The sequence below is a fragment of the Balaenoptera acutorostrata genome, chromosome 5 (assembly GCF_949987535.1).
Source record: "Balaenoptera acutorostrata chromosome 5, mBalAcu1.1, whole genome shotgun sequence".
NCBI classification, from domain to species: domain Eukaryota; kingdom Metazoa; phylum Chordata; class Mammalia; order Artiodactyla; family Balaenopteridae; genus Balaenoptera; species Balaenoptera acutorostrata.
Window position 1 is genome coordinate 114,039,722 of NC_080068.1, and position 17,241 is coordinate 114,056,962.

General features: G+C 39.2%; 1 protein-coding gene across 6 annotated transcripts in view; it reads left to right on the forward strand.

Annotated features, from left to right (window-relative positions):
- EGF (epidermal growth factor) overlaps positions 1-17,241 on the forward strand; it is an 87,035-nt gene that overhangs the window by 58,093 nt on the left and 11,701 nt on the right. For 3 of the 6 annotated variants that reach the window (XM_007191031.2, XM_007191036.2, XM_007191037.2), the window contains exons 15-20: positions 548-697; positions 3,463-3,585; positions 7,757-7,873; positions 8,936-9,061; positions 12,806-12,928; positions 14,563-14,707. In XM_007191031.2, coding sequence (XP_007191093.2) covers positions 548-697; positions 3,463-3,585; positions 7,757-7,873; positions 8,936-9,061; positions 12,806-12,928; positions 14,563-14,707 — 784 coding nt within the window. The remainder of the gene's footprint in view (positions 1-547; positions 698-3,462; positions 3,586-7,756; positions 7,874-8,935; positions 9,062-12,805; positions 12,929-14,562; positions 14,708-17,241) is intronic. The other 3 variants (XM_007191033.2, XM_007191034.2, XM_007191035.2) reach the window with 3 other exon arrangements.

Genomic DNA, 17,241 nt, shown 5'->3' on the forward strand with positions numbered 1-17,241 from the left:
TTTGGGCTTTATCCCTCCAACCTCAGCTTTTCTTCTCCTGAGTAGCTTTTACTTATTTGCTCCTTTTCAAAGACTTTTGGGTTAAAGGCACTAAGGGCAAGGGCGGGGATGGTTGTGGGGAGCAATTTAGAAACCCGCAGTGGAAGCTTCTGCCTACACTGGGCTTTTCCCCACCTCCTGAGAATGCAAGTGAGTGAGCTTCAGCCAGGAGTAGGTAAGCAAATGGAAAAGCCACTTAGTTTCCCATAGTAACTCTTCTTTCTGAATCACCATTTGTCAGTTTGACTAGATTATGAGTCAGGAAATAGGAGTCCTATCTTCCCAAATAGCTTCTTGAACAAAGGTACTGGCTAAACTCAATAAATACTCCTAAGGTAATAACATTCTGAGCTTATCTTAGAACCAGTGGCTCTTTATAGGTACTCTTCTGAAATAGCTCTTGATATAAACAGCTCCATTTAGATAGTTTCTTTCCCCCAAAGCTGTACACTGATTTTACACCTTTTCATCTCCAAGCCCATCTGTGAATGTACCTCCTCTCTGCTAGGAGCAGATCCCTGCTTACTTCAAAACGGAGGCTGTGAACATATTTGCGAAGAGAGGTTTGGAACTGCTCAGTGTTTGTGTCGTGAAGGTTTTGTGAAAGCTCCAGATGGAAAAACGTGTCTGGCTCTGAATGGCCATCAGATATTGGCAGGTAATATGATAAACTATGTGGCCAAATTATCTTACTTTAGCTCAGGAATATTGTTCTACATTGATTTTTATGCTTGTGCTAATTTTTAATATTTTGTATTATTAAAAGCTCCCTTGCTTTTAGTGATGCCAAGCTGTCTTTTTTTTTTTTTCCTCTGATGAGTTTGGCCTCCTCATTACAAACTAAATTCAATTGACTTCCTCTAGCTGTAAAATTAATGAACAAAAGATAATATTCAAAGTCTTAAGTTCCAGTGCTCCAGCCCCCCATTTTTGGTGGAGTAGCCCATCCTTGGAAATAAATGCCAGTATTTTACCAATTCAGGGAATGTTCAAAGACATTTTGTTTAGAAGTTTTATGGCCTCGATTTTAGAGGTAGTCATATATAAACCCCCTGCCACATGACTGTCTTTATATGAAAAGCAAAGTCCTTTGTAATAAATAAGTTTAGGATACCAGACAGGTGTGGGGAATCCAGCCCGACAAGGCTTGTGATCCACATTTTTAAAAACTAAACGTGACTTTGAGGAAGAAGAGATCTAATATGACATGTAAACAGTAGTACTGATTTACTTCCCTTGAATGTGCATCCAAACAGGTAAGGTGTATTTGGATTCATCTCTTGATATCTTATACCAAAGAGAACTTAAATTTTATTTTAGATGTTTTTTAAAAATTCATATTTATCCAATAGGCATGATATGTTAGGTGACATTGACAGCAAATAAATGGATTAATTTATCCATGGACCAGAATTGGATATTTTGGATTTTCTGAACTTTCTATCAATTGTTGCCTTAGGATAACAGTTCTCAATCTTTTTGGTTTCAGAACCTTTTTACACTCTTAAAAATGATTGAAAAACTCGAGTCTTTGTTTGTGTGGGTTATATTTATCAAGATTTATGATATTAGAAATTAAGACTAAAAATTTTAATATCTCTATTAAAGTTACAGTAGTATTCCATTATATATGAACATGTTTTATGAAAATAAATGAAATAACTCTATTTTTCAAAACAAAAATATGTAGTAAGAAGAATGGCATTGTTTTACATTTACATCTTTAATATCTGACTTAATAGAGGGCAGCCAGATTCTCCCATCTGCCCCTCTGTTAAAGCTGTTGCTGTGTTGTTTTGTTTGAAGCCTATGAAGAAAATCTAGCATCAGACACACATGGAGCTGGAAAAGAGAAGATTGCTTAATAGCCTTTTCAGAGGACATTTTTGTATATCTTCTTTTGATATTATATATATCAGAACTAGACAGGTGGTAGTTTCTTAGAGTTAGTTGCAATGTTGAATCTGAAGCCATATCAATGAACTTCTTGTCCTCTGCTATGTTAAAACCCAGTGTTCTGTTTTGCACTTTGAGTGGATCTTTTACCATGCATGATTTTGTTGCATCATGTTTTGGTCATTTAAAAATATTGATTGACTGAGTTATGCAAGTCTGCCAAATATCACATTAATATACCTACAATAACATTAACTAATTATTATTATCAAACTCAGTGTTTGATAATCAGAAAAGTCTTTGAGTGTCTGGATTTTGTTAAAATTTTTTTGTGGAAAATTTTCCAGAATTCTACTTTCCACTTGAAAGCTTAAATTTTATTACTGGCGACAAGCACTGTGAGCTAATTTTCCTTGAAGTGACGGCATCACTTCATTCATTTTTGAGAAAATATCAAATCCCCAAATGTTAATGACATAGTTTATCAAACATTCTTTCAGGTAAAAATCATGTTCAATAAAAAAAAAAAAAAGAGCCTAGTTTTAGCTCATATCTCTGAGAGTTCACAGGTGCCTTTCCTGCAGACAGCCATCATAACTTCAGTGTGTGCACAGTGTTTTATGTGTTGCTTCCCATTTCATTACGCAGAAGATTAAAGAGCCAGGTAGTCCATGGTCAAGATTTTCAAAAATTAGTAATTTTACTGCTCCATCATGGGCTTTTAAGGGTGAAACTGGAGTGTGTGTGTGTGCGCATGTGTGTGTGTGTATGTGGCAGTGAAGAACATGACCACAGTAGAGAACATGCTACTAGTATCATGACTTGATTCACGCTAAAGCACCACACTTTCACCCATGTCTGCTTTTGCCCCATCAGTATCAATGTTGACAGTGAAAATAACAATACAGTTATTTGCCTTTTATGAAAATAGTTTTGACCTTCTAGATGCCATGCAGTGAGACCCCAGGGATCCATAGGCCACACTTAGAGAATACACAGTGTTTTAGGGGTTCCATTTCTTCCATGTTCTGGGGAGTTGCATAGGTTCCATGACTATGTTAAATTATAGCTTGTTTGTGCCCTTCCACATTTCTAAATACTGGCAAAATCAGGCTAAAATAAATGTCATAAGCAGCCTAAAGGAGAAGGGGTATATATGAAAAGCAGGTTGGGGAGATCATCTCACTAATTTGTCCTCAGTAATGGCGAGTAGTGATTATGAGCTGATTATGTTCGTAAGGATTTTGGTATTCTACTTTTATTGTTTTTGCCAGTACCGAGAAGGGTCCTGTCTTTCCTCCCTACTGGCTCTCCCCACCCTCAATTATAATTTCATGGAGTGAAGCTGAGACGGTGTGGTGTAGCAGAGAAAGCTTTCTAAGCCACCAAGACCCTGGCAGTTTTTCTGAATCCTCCGACTGTAAGAAAGAGTCTGAACTCACAACCAGCAAACAGCCATAAATACAAATTAACTCAAACATTTCTTGAATCACAAAAGGTAAATTAATTGTATCTGTTGGCCTTCAGTAGGTAGTGGAGCAGATCTGAGTAATGGAGTAATACCGTTGGACATCTTACCCAGCAGTAGAGAGCTTGAAGATAATATTACAGAATCTCAACACACGCTAGTGGCTGAAATCATGGTGTCAGGTATGAATAATGAGTTCTCCAATACAGCTTTGGTTCCAACAATTTCCATCCGACTAATTAGAAATTCTGAACGAACTCTCTAACTTCATGTTGATTAAATCTACACAAAGCTAGTGAAGACAAACTTTGGACTCAAACTTTGGTCCTTCTCTTCTGAATGGTTTATCTGAGGAAGATGGCTCCATGTTAGAGTGGACATGAACTTTACGCATTGAGAGTCGTTGGACTGAATCTTTTTTGAAGAAATCTCACTTGGATAGAAAAGTGAAAAATAGGCCAGGACAGATTTGGGTGTATCCCCATCCATGCCTAGTATTTTTGGTGTTTGGCCCATTTAGCTTTACTTCCGTCAGTGTGAAAAGCAGATGGTAGTTGATAAGCACATATAGGCTGGTTGCTTCAGCTGCTCCAGAAAGTCCACAAACAGCAAATGTTAGATTTTTTTTTCTTCTATAATATATTGCCCATTTATCACCAAAATGCTAAATAATTTAGTCAGTGTGTAACGACTTTAGGGAACCTAATTCTTTTATACTCTGTGTTCACTCATGAAGCTAGTGGTTTTCAAACTGGGCTTAGCTCAGCCCTAAAGCTTCTGCAAACCCCACCTCTTCTTCATGCTAAGTCTCTGCCTTTCAATCAGTGCAGCTCTGCTTTGAAGCATTTTATTTATTTATATTTCTGAGTGAGACTTAATTTTATTACTGTATGTGGCTAAAAATAAATTTGAGAACTCCACATTGGGACATTATATACACTTAAGCACAACTTTTGTGGTCGGCAAACTACAATTTTCGAGGCCCTGGGACCTCTTACCCCTCCTTATAGGATTTTATCAGTGTGATTTTTGATAAAATACAAAGAGGTGAATATTTTTAGTAATAATAATATTTACAGAGCTTTAGAGTTTACCAGGTCCTTTAAGTATATCCTCTAATTTAACCCTTATCACAATCTATCATTTTACAGATTTGAAAACTAAGATATGTGAAGTTAGTGACTCGACCAAAGATTTTGAAAATTATGACCAAGTAATTAATTCATATCAAGAAAAGAATTACTGGAACATTGTCATGTTAGGAATATTATTCATTTGGTGACTACTTATTTACCATACACCGTGCTAAATGCTGGTGATACCATACTTAGCTAAATATAGCCCCAGCCTCCAAGGTCATAGTCAGATGTGGAGACAATGTGGTAGAATAAAACAATATACATAATATATATTAGCAGTATAGAGAACCTTTTCAAAGTCACTAGGGATCCCTAGAGGTTCATAGAGGATATTTTGAAAGGCTAATGTTTGAGGGACTCAAAGACCAAGGTGAATGACAGACAGTAAATTAGGCCACGTGGGTGGCATGGGGGAGTGACAAAATGGCTAAAGATTTGGAATACATATATAACAGGCTGTGTTTGGCTTCATGCCTGGAGACTGCACTCTGCCTCGTGCGGAATAAATGAAATTGATTGTCTTGATGAAGATTACCTCATCTTTCCCTCCCTGGATTGTGTTCTATTTTGTCTTAGCCTGTAAAGTTTTAGTTCTACCTGTGTTAGGCTAAGGGGTCTTATTTATATTTTGTTGTGAAATTTCATTTCAAACAAGTATCTATACTAAAAAAAATTTGAAAACTTTATGTTAGATTTTAGGTCCATATCTTTTTATTCTCCAAAGACACAGAGTGATATGGAGCAAGTAGATCTGTGTACAACATGGCAAAGAGATTCAATCATAAGAAGTTTCATTGTCAAATTCACTAAAAAAACGAATTCTTCTAAATTCATGAATAAAATGTAAAATTCTTAACTTAGCCTGTTGAGCCCTGGAGAAACTAGCCTATACCCACCTCACCAGCCTCAGTTGGTGCCCTTCTATCCCCAGCTTTCTATGGCCTGCTTCCATTACATGGGCCTTGCCTGTAACATGCAGGTGTTGTTTTCTCAGCCTACAGGGCTCTTTCTAACCCCACTTCCCCAAGTCCTGTGTATCCTTCAGATCTCAGCTTAATATGCTCTTTCTCAGAAAGCCTTTCCTAGTCTCCTGACCAAGTGAGGCGAGAGCTGTTTCAGCTCTCTTGGAACCCAGTATTTTTTCTTGATTGTGCTTATTACACCTATACTTCAATAAATAATCATGTAAGAAAACAGAGCCCTTGTCTATATTCTCCACCACTGTATTTTTGGCCCTCATTAGGATCTGGCACATAGTAGGTACTTCAAAATGAATTAATTTTGTTAATTTTACAAACAGACCCCAGAGTCTTTTCTAGTGTGATAAGGCTAATTCTGATTCAGGCTGTCACAATACTCTTCTTCTTTATCATTCTTATCTAGATATGTAAATATAATATTTTATAGTTCTCAAAAGATTCTTTTAAAAAATCACTTTTTCTTCAAGTTCTTACAACAACCACGTGAAGTAGACTGGACGGAAACTGCCACCTGCATTTTAGAGAAGAGGCACGTGAAGCATAAACATGCCTTCCTTGTGGAGCTAGTTTGTGGCAGGAGGAGCTTTGGCTATGGCTCATCCCTCCTGCAACTGCACATGCATTGCTTTTCATTATGCAAAGCTGCCTTGGGGTTTGCAAGTCACCAAATAAATCCTGAATCATATGTTAATTTAAGATAATTCCGCAAGTGATTTAAAATGTCTTGGGTAATTTGATACTGTCCACCATACACTCTGAACAGCCTTGTGATTTGGGAGCTAGTCTTCCAAATAAATGCTGAATACAATGGTTAATTGAGTTAGTCTGAATTTATCCATCTCGAAGAGTCATGAGTGACAGGAGGTGACCAAGCAAGCATGAAAGGCCCGTGTTCCCACAAGAAAAATCTTCTCACTCAAATAGCTAAGCAAATCAAACGCAATTACCCGATGTCTGCATTCGCATGGCATCTGACTCCTATTTAGATCATTTAACTTTCTTTAATTTATGGGCAACTTTGGAGGGTTTCTTGACCTCCTCTATACTCAGATGAGCAAATTTACCGGTGAAAAGACAGAAGATAGTTTATATCCTACTGTGGTATGTCAGGTACCCCCAACTCCAACAGAGAGGAGGCATCTGGAGAATGATTATATACATAAGTAGCTAAAGGAAAAAAAAACTTGCTCATGTTTATGGCTCAAAAGGCAACTCTGTCTTCTGGGGCATTTGCATTTCATTGGAGTATGAAATGAAATGATCCATTTACAGCATTTAGTTTGTATGGTTCATGACTCTGTAAAAGTCCCTTGAGGTGGGGCTTCCCTGGTGGCGCAGTGGTTAAGAATCCACCTGCCAATGCAGGGGACACGGGTTCGAGCCCTGGTCTGGGAAGATCTCACATGCCGCAGAGCAGCTAAGCCTGTGCGCCACAACTACTGAGCCTGTGCTCTAGAAGCCACGAGCCACAACTACTGAAGCCTGCACGCCTAGAGCCTGTGCTCCGCAGCAAGAGAAGCCACCGCAATGAGAAGCCTGCACTCCACAACGAAGAGTAGCCCCCGCTCACCGCAACTAGAGAAAGCCCACGCACAGTAACAAAGACCCAACACAGCCAAAAATAATAAATTTGAAAAAAAAAAAAAAGTGCCTTGAGGTTTGCAAGTCACAGCATAAATCTTGATAATAAACATACATTTTGACATACATATTCTATTATATATCAAACATAATTTTAGTAAATTGACAATAAATCTTTTTATGATTAAATCTCTTTGCCATGTTGGTACACAGATCTACTTGCTACATATTAGTTGCGTATCTTTGAGAGATAAGAATATATTGACCCCTTTTGTATGTCACAACGGTTGGGAATTCTCAAATAAAGCAATACAATTTTTGAAGTTTGAGTCCATTTAGTCCTAGAAATTGTATAGTTCAAATTTGCAAATGCTTTAAAAAATTATAAATAAGTTCACATGGGGGTCTTTGAACACCACATAATTCTTTAAGACTAAAGATTTGTTGAGAGCATGTAAACAGAAACATATGGTTTGTGGATCCTTTAATATAGATATAGCTTACAGATCAGCACAGTGTTTCTATTTGGAGGTTAACCTGCCCCAGAACTTGAGAAAGGAAGTACTGGAATTTTCGGTAGAATGCAAAACATTGAAGTCCATTTTCTCCTCTGAGGTCTGGAAATAATCCTGTGGGGTTCTCGCTGTTTGCAGATGATGATGAGTGTGGTGCCTTGGGATGCAGTACACAGGCTTGGTGTGTTTCAGAGGGAGAGAATGTCACGTGTCGGTGTTTGAAAGGATTTGCCGGAGATGGAAAACTGTGTTCTGGTAAGAGCAAAATCCAAATACACATAATATCTGGAAAATAGTGAATCAGAAACATTCTCTCAGATCATACTGATTCAAAATCTCCAGAAGGATTTATGTTACCCTCAGGATTGAATACATTATTTGATATTAGCTAAAAAGATGATGGGTGTATGAATAGAAAATAAGAAACATATAACATATTGTTATATTACATTGAGTTATATTAAAATTCCATAATATAGACAATTGACATTAAGGAGAAGAATTTTTTTTAATATAATTGATTTTTTTAAAAAATTTATTTATTTCATTTACTTTATTTTTGGCTGTGTTGGGTCTTCGTTGCTGCACACAGGCTTTCTCTAGTCATTGCGAACGGGGGCTACTCTTAGTTGCAGTGCATGGGCTTCTCATCACAGTGGCTTCTCTTGTTGCAGAGCATGGGCTCTAGGCATGCGGGCTTCAGTAGTTGTGGTATGCGGGCCCAGTAGCTGTGACTCATGGGCTATAGAGCACAGGCTCAGTAGTTGTGGCACATGGGCTTAGTTGCTCCACGGCATGTGGGATCTTCCCGGATCAGGGCTCAAACCTGTGTCCCCTGCATTGGCAGGCGGATTCTTAACCACTGCGCCACCAAGGAAGCCCCAAGGAGAAGAATTTATAATTAGCTTTAAAAGCATGAATCTGAGTTCAAGTCAAATTTATAAACTCCCCGATTCCAATAAAAACACAGCTTTTCCCCCCCAAAGGCTTAGGTCATAAGTTTTAGTTTATTAAATAGGTTTTGCTGGATGGGTTACTATTTTACATTGACAGCCGTTATTGTAAATGTTCTTATGGTCTGAAACTCTGGCACAAAGTGATTTACTTACACATACTTAGCTAGTCAAACACTGAGAAATCTGTAAAAATTGATTCGAAATGAGCTTTAAGTCCAAGATGCAGGGTTTGCATCACATTTGCAAGCAGTACCTGTCAATGGCTGGATGATTGTATGTACGATTATACTATCCTTTCCTACTCTTTTCCTTTATACCAGGGTTGCCTGTGTATTTCACTAGCTCATCATTTTGCCCACAGATATAGATGAATGTCAGCTGGGTATCTCAGTTTGCCCTCCCACCTCCTCCAAGTGCATCAATACTGAAGGTGGCCACGTCTGCCGATGCTCAGAAGGCTACCAGGGAGATGGGATCCACTGCCTTGGTAAGAGAGCTGTGTGCGGAGGGCCAACGGTGAAGGCAGGCCTTGGAGAGTCACCAAACAGTGGGTGTGGCGGGCTGAGAAAAGACAGGAGAGAATTGCGGTGACACACATGTTAAGACTAAAAGAGGAGTTGTGTGATCTGTTCAAACTGACATATTTCAGTTTTTGGTAAATAGTCAATTGTGTGCCCTTTGGCCGTGACCACACTAGTCAGCTTCTACACTCTGCAGAGGCTGTTTTCCCCTCTGCCTTTCTAATTCTTTCTCCGGGGGTTGAGTGACATCAGTGCCTCGTTGATAACTCCACACCTCGAGCCATCATGGGGGGAACAGGACAGCATTTTCTTTGACACTGAATTTGGCAATTGAACCGTGGTGAACTGCAGAGCTGATGTGGATTTGTTGGAGGTCACGGCTGTGTGTAATGGGAAGGAAGCGTGGTTCTGTGAAAGGGCTCACCGGCTGGCTCTTGATAAGTTCAAGCCGTTGACATTTAGAATCAAGCAAGGAATGATTAAGACCTCTTTCATAATCACCGTCCTCTGCCAAGGTCTGGGTGTGGCTTGCTGGGTTGGGAGTTCACTTAGTGGATGTCATGTACCATTCCAGGTGTAACACAACGTCACCGTACAAGTGAAGACCTGCCTGAAGCCATCTTGGCCCAGTAAAATAGTTATCTCAAGTTTTATGGGGCTTTAACATGTCTCTTTCAGTGTTTTCCTTTCCTTCTGAAAACATAAAAATCTTTTCACTGTGAGGGGCAGATACCTTGATAACAAACTAAAATGGCATTGCTTTCTCCCACATGTTGAAGTTAAAGATGAAATATCAGTCATAACTACCAATTTTCTGGATCTGGTTGGTTTAAATCAGACCTTTATCAGATTAGTTTTGTGGAGTCCACAGACATCTGTAAAGGCTCTTTTAAGCACATATTTGGCTGTCAATTGGGAAAATGTCACTGCTCTAACTAAGCAGGCTCATAGATAATCTAGACAAACAGGCTTTATATTTAATTTACTTTGAAGAAAAAGGAAGGTATACTTTCTTGGATGTTTAAACTCGTTATACTCTGGATTCTCACCCTGTTACTCACCCATCTCCTTCCATGGAGCAGAGTGTCATGGCCCAGCCTGCCTGGTTGGCATGGCGTCTCGGGCCACATGGAAGCACTGAGCTTGTTCTTGTTCTCCGCACTGCCCCCCAGCCCCATGTATATACAGTAGATATAGAGAGGTAGTAGATATAGTGCTTTGAACCATGCCTGGCACACAATAAGTGCTATATAAAACTGTTGTTGTTATTCTTAAGAGTAGTTGTGTTTCTTGGCCAACAGTACATCATTGTTTTTCCTTCTCTCTCATTCTCAAGGTGATAGTTCGTAGAGATTACAGTAGGATGTCAGTTTAAAAAAAAAAAAGACTCCCTTTGGGCTATTCAGGTTAGTGATTCAATGTGGCAAATATTTAATTGACCCCTATTAGTGCAAAGACACAGTGCTAGGATCTGTGAGGAATACCAAGATGAGGAAGGCAGTTGGCAGTCCTTGCTTACATGGAGAATATGATCTAAAAGAAATGCAGCTGTGATAAGTGGTGAAGAAAGGTGTGCATCATAAGAGAAGTAAAAACTAAGTGGAAGTTCAGAACTGGTAGACCTATCTGTTTGAGGTATTGGGAAAGACTTCATGGAGGAAGTATCATTTTGGATGGAACTGGGGGCATAAGTACATTTTTATTATGCAGAAATGTGAAGGAGTGGGGAGCATCTCAGGCATGAACATATCACAGGTCTTATTTGGGAGAAGGGGGGTAGAGAAAAGCCTAGAGCCTTAAGTATAGACTGTGTGTCTATATTGTGTGAAGGAGAACAAAAACTGAGTCTGGCGAGGTGGTGTCTCCATCTGCTCTGGCTACCATAAAAAGTACTGTGTAGACTGGGTGGCCTAAACAACAGACATTTATTTTCTTAGAGTTCTGAAGGCCATAAGTCCCAGATTAAGGTGCTGGCAGATTTGGTTCCTGGTGAGGACTCTTCCTGGCTTGCAGACGGCCCCCTTCTTGCTCCACACTCACATGCCCTTTCCTCTGTGGCTTGTGGAGAGAGTGAGAGAGGGAGAGAGAGATACCTCTGGTATCTCTTCCTCTTCTTAGAAGGACATCAATCCTGTTGGATGAGGGCCTCACTCTTATGACTTCATATAAGCTTGATTGCTTCCTCATAGGTCCTGTCTCCAAGTATAGTCACTCTGGGGGTTAGGGCTTCAACATAAGAATTTTGGGGAGATGCAATTCAGTCCATAACAGGTAAGTTGAGTTATATTTGTGGAAAACTAGAATCTGAAAGTCAGGCATTGGGGTTTTACTTCTCTAGACCAGCACCATCCAGTAGAAATATAATGTCAGTCACATATGTAATTTTAAATTTTTTGTAGCTACATTACAAAAAGCAAAAAGAAACAGGTGAAATTAATTTTAATAATATTTTATTTAATTCAATATATATCCCAAATATTAACAGCTTAATGTGTAATCAATATAAAAATTATTAGTATCATCATTATTATTATTATTATTATTATTTTTGATGTGGACCATTTTTAAAGTCTTTATTGAATTTGTTACAATATTGCTTCTGTTTTATGGTCTGGTTTTGTGGCCACGAGGCATGTGGGATCTTAGCTCCTGGACCAGGGATCAAACCCACACCCCCTGCATTGGAAGGTGAAGTCTTAACCACTGGACCACCAGGGAAGTCCCTCATCATTGTTTTTTAATTGGAGTATAGTTGCTTTACAATGCTGTGTTAGTTTCTGCTGTACAGCAAGTGAATCAGCTATACGTATACGTATATCCCCTCTTTTTTGGATTTCCTTCCCATTTAGGTCACCATAGAGCACTGTGTAGAGTTCCCTGTGCTATACAGTTGGTTCTCATTAGTTATCTATAATATAAAAATTATTGATATATTTTATGTTCTTTCATAGTTGGTACTACGTCACAAAATCTGGCGTGTGTTTTACACCTACAGTACATTTCAGTGTAGACTAGCTGCAGTTCAGGTGCTCAATACCCACATATGGCGATGGCTACCATATTAGGCAGCACAGCTCTAGGAAACAGACAGCTACTGGCAGCATCTGAGTCAAGTGGTGCAGTGACGGGAGATGTGGTTCGGGAAGATTAACATGGCACTGGTGATTAGGAGAGAAATGGAAGAGAGATGGAATGCAGGGAATGTTGTAAGGCTGCTCCTCTTACAGCAATGGAAACTTGAAGAGAAGAAGGACCTAAAGGTTAGGGTGGTGGTAACTGAGAAAAGAAGAGATGGGTAGTTGGGAAAAAAAGTGATGACTTCGTTCATATTTATGTAAAAAAGGCAAAAATGTTGAATTTGATATGACCTGAACTACTAAATGTTTACCTAGATATAGTTTACCATCTCCAACTTTCCCACTGAGCTACATGTGCTGGGAAATTTCCTTTCCTTCCAAGCAGTAGGAAAACTTCCAGCCTCATGTCAGGAGTTTACCTGCGTGGGCATGCGGCCAAGGGGCCCAGTCCATCTCTCTCTCCAACATTTATAATAGAATTTTTGAATCTAAAAATGTATAGAGCTCTGAGAACATATGGCATGACAGAAGTTGAAGATGCTCCCTTTCCAGAATATTGGGTTTTCCAATTATACGACCCTCTGTTCTCCTCTGCACCCTACTTTTCTCTTTCCTACTCCCTTTTCCTGACAGATATTGATGAGTGCCAACTGGGCATGCACACCTGTGGGGAAAATGCTGCCTGTACAAATACAGAGGGAAACTACACCTGCACATGTGCTGGCAACTTGTCTGAACCTGGACGGATTTGCCCTGGTAGGTTGGTGGGTGGTCCAGATCCAAGGGGAGGGACTTGATTCTGAAAAAATCAGTACCCAAGTGTATTTCCATTAGAGCTTCTAGAAATCATTCAGTTCAATCAGGCTGGTGAGTTTACTTTCCTGATTAGATTGATGCTGGGGTTGAGAATGTGAAATGGCCCAAGTTTTCTTAATTTAATAGCATCTGGAATAAATCCTTTTTTATTATTCACAATTCAATAAAGGTGGGAACACAGGTGGTTCTCTTTAACTATGCAGCTAATGTCCTGATTTGTAGTGTTGATTTTGGGGGCTGCTGGAAAAGCTCTGCAGGGCTAGACAGGTTGAGGAGGATGTCCGGACTCTTAGCATTTTGAATCACTTTCAAGGATTTTAAAATAAGCTTTTTCTGAACTTAAAATTTTTAATCTAAAGATAGAATCCCATTTTTAATGAACTTAAAGAAGTAGCAAAATCACTACTTTTTTTTTTTTCATTCCTTTAGGAAATAGCTGTTGCCAAAGTGAAGAGGTAGATACTATTTCGTCTTGTTATATAAGGGGGAATGTGGTTTGCAGAGGAATTGTTTTTTTAAATAAAGTTGGAGTTTCAAGGGATATCAGTGTTCATCTATGCCATCTCTCCAGTTTCAAAATGCTTCTATTCCATTCGAGAGATTTGACATATGTAATTTGAAATTCTTAATAAAATTGCATTTAATTTTATAAAAAAGTCAGTATTTCTTGATCTGAATTAGAACTTTAAAAAATGTTAATAATGGTCGCTTCCTGCTTCCTGAACCCTCCCCCATAACAGCAGTATCTTCTCACCGTCAGCACCCAGAAGGGGAGCTGGCTTCACAGACCCTAGAAGCCAGGGTCAGCTAAGTCACTGCCAGCTATTTACCTGTCTCAGCTCTGCAAGCAGAAAACATCCTGAGAAAGGAAGGTTCTGCACTTGCTCGGGTCTCTGTTTTTTTAGCATGTTATTTTCTCAAATAATTTGCTCTTCTTAAAGGTACTGAAAGACTCCTAATATTTACATAGTCAGCTACACACGCTAATGTTTTCCTTTTAAAGAGCAGCAAACCATTCAATAAAACGGGCTTCCCCGCTTTGGCGTCCCCTCTGTTATGGTAACATTTCCTTTCTGTCAAAGTTGCTAGTCTTGTCTTTGAGGGCTCCCCTGCAATTTAAATAGTTTTTAGAAGAAAGTCGCGTGTGGGAGAAATTTTTGAGACTCCCAGGAAACTAGGGGTAGTGGACTGTGTAGTGGTAGGTGGTTTATAAGGCATGAAGAGATACAGTTGTTCAGTGAGACGCTCTTAAGCTAACTGCTGTTTCACACAACGTGTGCTTTTGGATGATGGGTGTGCTTTTATAATGAGATCTGCACTCGGAATTCATATGGTCTTGGGATTGACCATTCTCTTACAGCTTCCAACATGCTTTATGTCAAATAATGCTGAACCTAAGGAAAGAATGGCTGGTTCCATGGTGAAGGACACGAGGTCTGTTTAAGAAAGTGAAACTGTTGTTCTATATCACACCTATTGTTCTATCTCACAAATTGTTCACAGAAACTACTTCCTGATATCTGAAAGACCCCAATCACTTCAGAAAGTAAAAGAAATGCCTTTGCTTCTTCTAGACTCGACTCCACCATCTCATCCCAGGGAGGATGGCCGCTCTTCTGTGAGAAATATTTACCCCGAATGTCCCCCGTCCCATGATGGGTACTGCCTCCACGGCGGTGTGTGTATGTATCTTGAAGCAGTCGACAGCTATGCCTGCAAGTAAGTCAAGCTATTTTTCTGATGGCACAGAGATATGATATTGCAGCCCATAACTTTTAGCAGATTCAGAAAACTTATATTGAGATTGTTCTATAATTAGGCTTTTCCATAGCGAAAAATATATAATTTATATATGTAACCCTATATTTACATATATAAATTGTGTGTGTGTATTACACCTTTCCTGCATATTTCACCACCCCCCGCCCCTAACCCGGTGCTAGTGATAAATATTAAATGTAAGGAACTGGTTATTTTCCCTCTTACTTAAATAACTTGACGTTACTACTGGTACAGGCTGGGGATTAAACTGAGAGAATTTCTTAAAACTTTGATTTATTTTCTGCCAAATAGATGGAGTGCACCAATGCTATGTTTCTGAATTTTAAAGTGTTATATATATTCACACTGGACTTCTTGCCTTCAATGCTCAAAACTAACATATTTTTTCCCTCTTGACTTCCTAATGGTTGGCATTTACATTTTTGTTGTTTGGTAACAACTGCTGGATGCAGCCACGGCTGCCTTTGCTCTGCTTTTGTCCCCGTGATGGTTTCGGTGGCCTAAGTGTCAACCTGAAGAGAGGGTTCAAGGAAGCCCTGGAACTATGAAGTGTTCCTACCGCACTTACTCAGAAACCATGCCCCTCAGTTTTTAGTAAAAACCACATGCAGAAGATCTAGTTTTGTATCAAATCTTACTTTTAATTACTTTCATAATTTGAAGGCAATCTGAGAGAATTGATAGATACTGAAAAGTGAATAGGTCTCCTATGGCTGGACTCCTGACTCATTGATAATTTTCTCTGTGCCTAGTGAAGGAATGATGAAATACTTCGATCCTCACAAATAGATGCTATAAGCTTAGAGACTTTGATTATTTTATCACTAATAATCAGCAGAAACATAGTCTAAATTATAAGAAGAATAAGTTATATTCTGTGACAAAGTATATGGCCTTGCATTATAAATCACGTCAGCCTGACACAAACAGTGAAAAATGCTCATGAATATTAGCAAAAATGACTCAGTTCTAATAGAAATCTGCTTTCATATTCATATTTCATGCTGTGATTTTCTAACCTAAGATAAATTTAGTACTTAATCATCCTTGATTTTGATAATAAGAATCAAATTGTTTTTACCTGTTCATGGCTTCTTGTTGTTACAGATAATGAAATTATGAAAACAAGTGTCCTAGCAATGGTCTGTGTTTCTCTCTGATACTTTAACTTTGGGTTATTAAAGACATTATAGACCTAGAGTCTGTCATACAAAGTGAAGTAAGTCAGAAAGAGAAAAACAAATACCGTATGCTAACAAATATATATGGAATCTAAAAAAAAAAAATGGTTCTGAAGAACCTAGGGGCAGGACAGGAATAAACACGCAGATGTAGAGAATGGACTTGAGGACTTGGGGAAGGGGAAGGGTAAGCTGGGACGAAGTGAGAGAGTGGCATGGACATATATACACTACCAAATGTAAAATAGATAGCTAGTGGGAAGCAGCCGCATAGCACAGGGAGATCAGCTCGGTGCTTTGTGACCACCTAGAGGGGTGGGATAGGGAGGGTGGGAGGGAGACGCAAGAGGGAGGGGTTATAGGGATATATGTATATATATAGCTGATTCACTTTGTTATAAAGCAGAAACTAACACACCATTGTAAAGCAATTATACTCCAATAAAGATGTTAAAAAAAAAAGGACATTATAATAAGAAGAAGGGTACTGCAGGGTTGCCTATTGCAGTCAGCACGTTAATTTCATTTGGACCTGATAGCAGCAATTCATTAAACGATTTGTGAACTCTTTAGCACACTGCTTTCCTTTCTGTCATTAAATCCTGATGAATATATCATACTCCCCTAATAATGTTTCAAACACGAATTGCTACAAAATGACAATTAAGCTGGATCTAACACTTAAATTTAAGAACCTTTAATCAAAAGCAACATTTAAAATATCACCAGAGTTCCCATTAATCAGGGTCATAACTTTGTTTTTGAATTCTATATTTAATAAAAGTGTGGTTTAATCAGATGTCCAACCCTTCCCTCCTTCCCCACCCCCAATGACCTCACCTTGTAGTTTTTTAATTCCATAATAACACATCCCTAAGGAGTGCTTCCCAGTCCAGCTTTTATTAGAAACACTTCACAGGCATCATTCCACACAGAGTGTTCTTAACGTTGTGAGCACGTTAATAAAGGAATGTGCTTCCTTCCTTGTTTGGAGGCAACGAAAGCTCCCCTCAGATGCAGGACCCCCTGGCCGCCCCGGGGATGCAGAGAATGTGAGAACTGGAAGTCTCCACACCCAAGGTCCTCCTCACAGATCCCCCGCTCTAGGGATTCTCAGAGGACCCCAAACCTCCTGAGCACAGAAGAGGTCCTCGTTCTTTCTGGTTTGGCTTTGAACCAACCCACACCCTATGGGGCAGGTCTTCTTCAGCCCAAGTTCTCCCAATAACGGTGCTGTGAAATGTTTCATGAAAAAAGGGTTGTGAATGGGCAGAAGACCTAAACAGACAT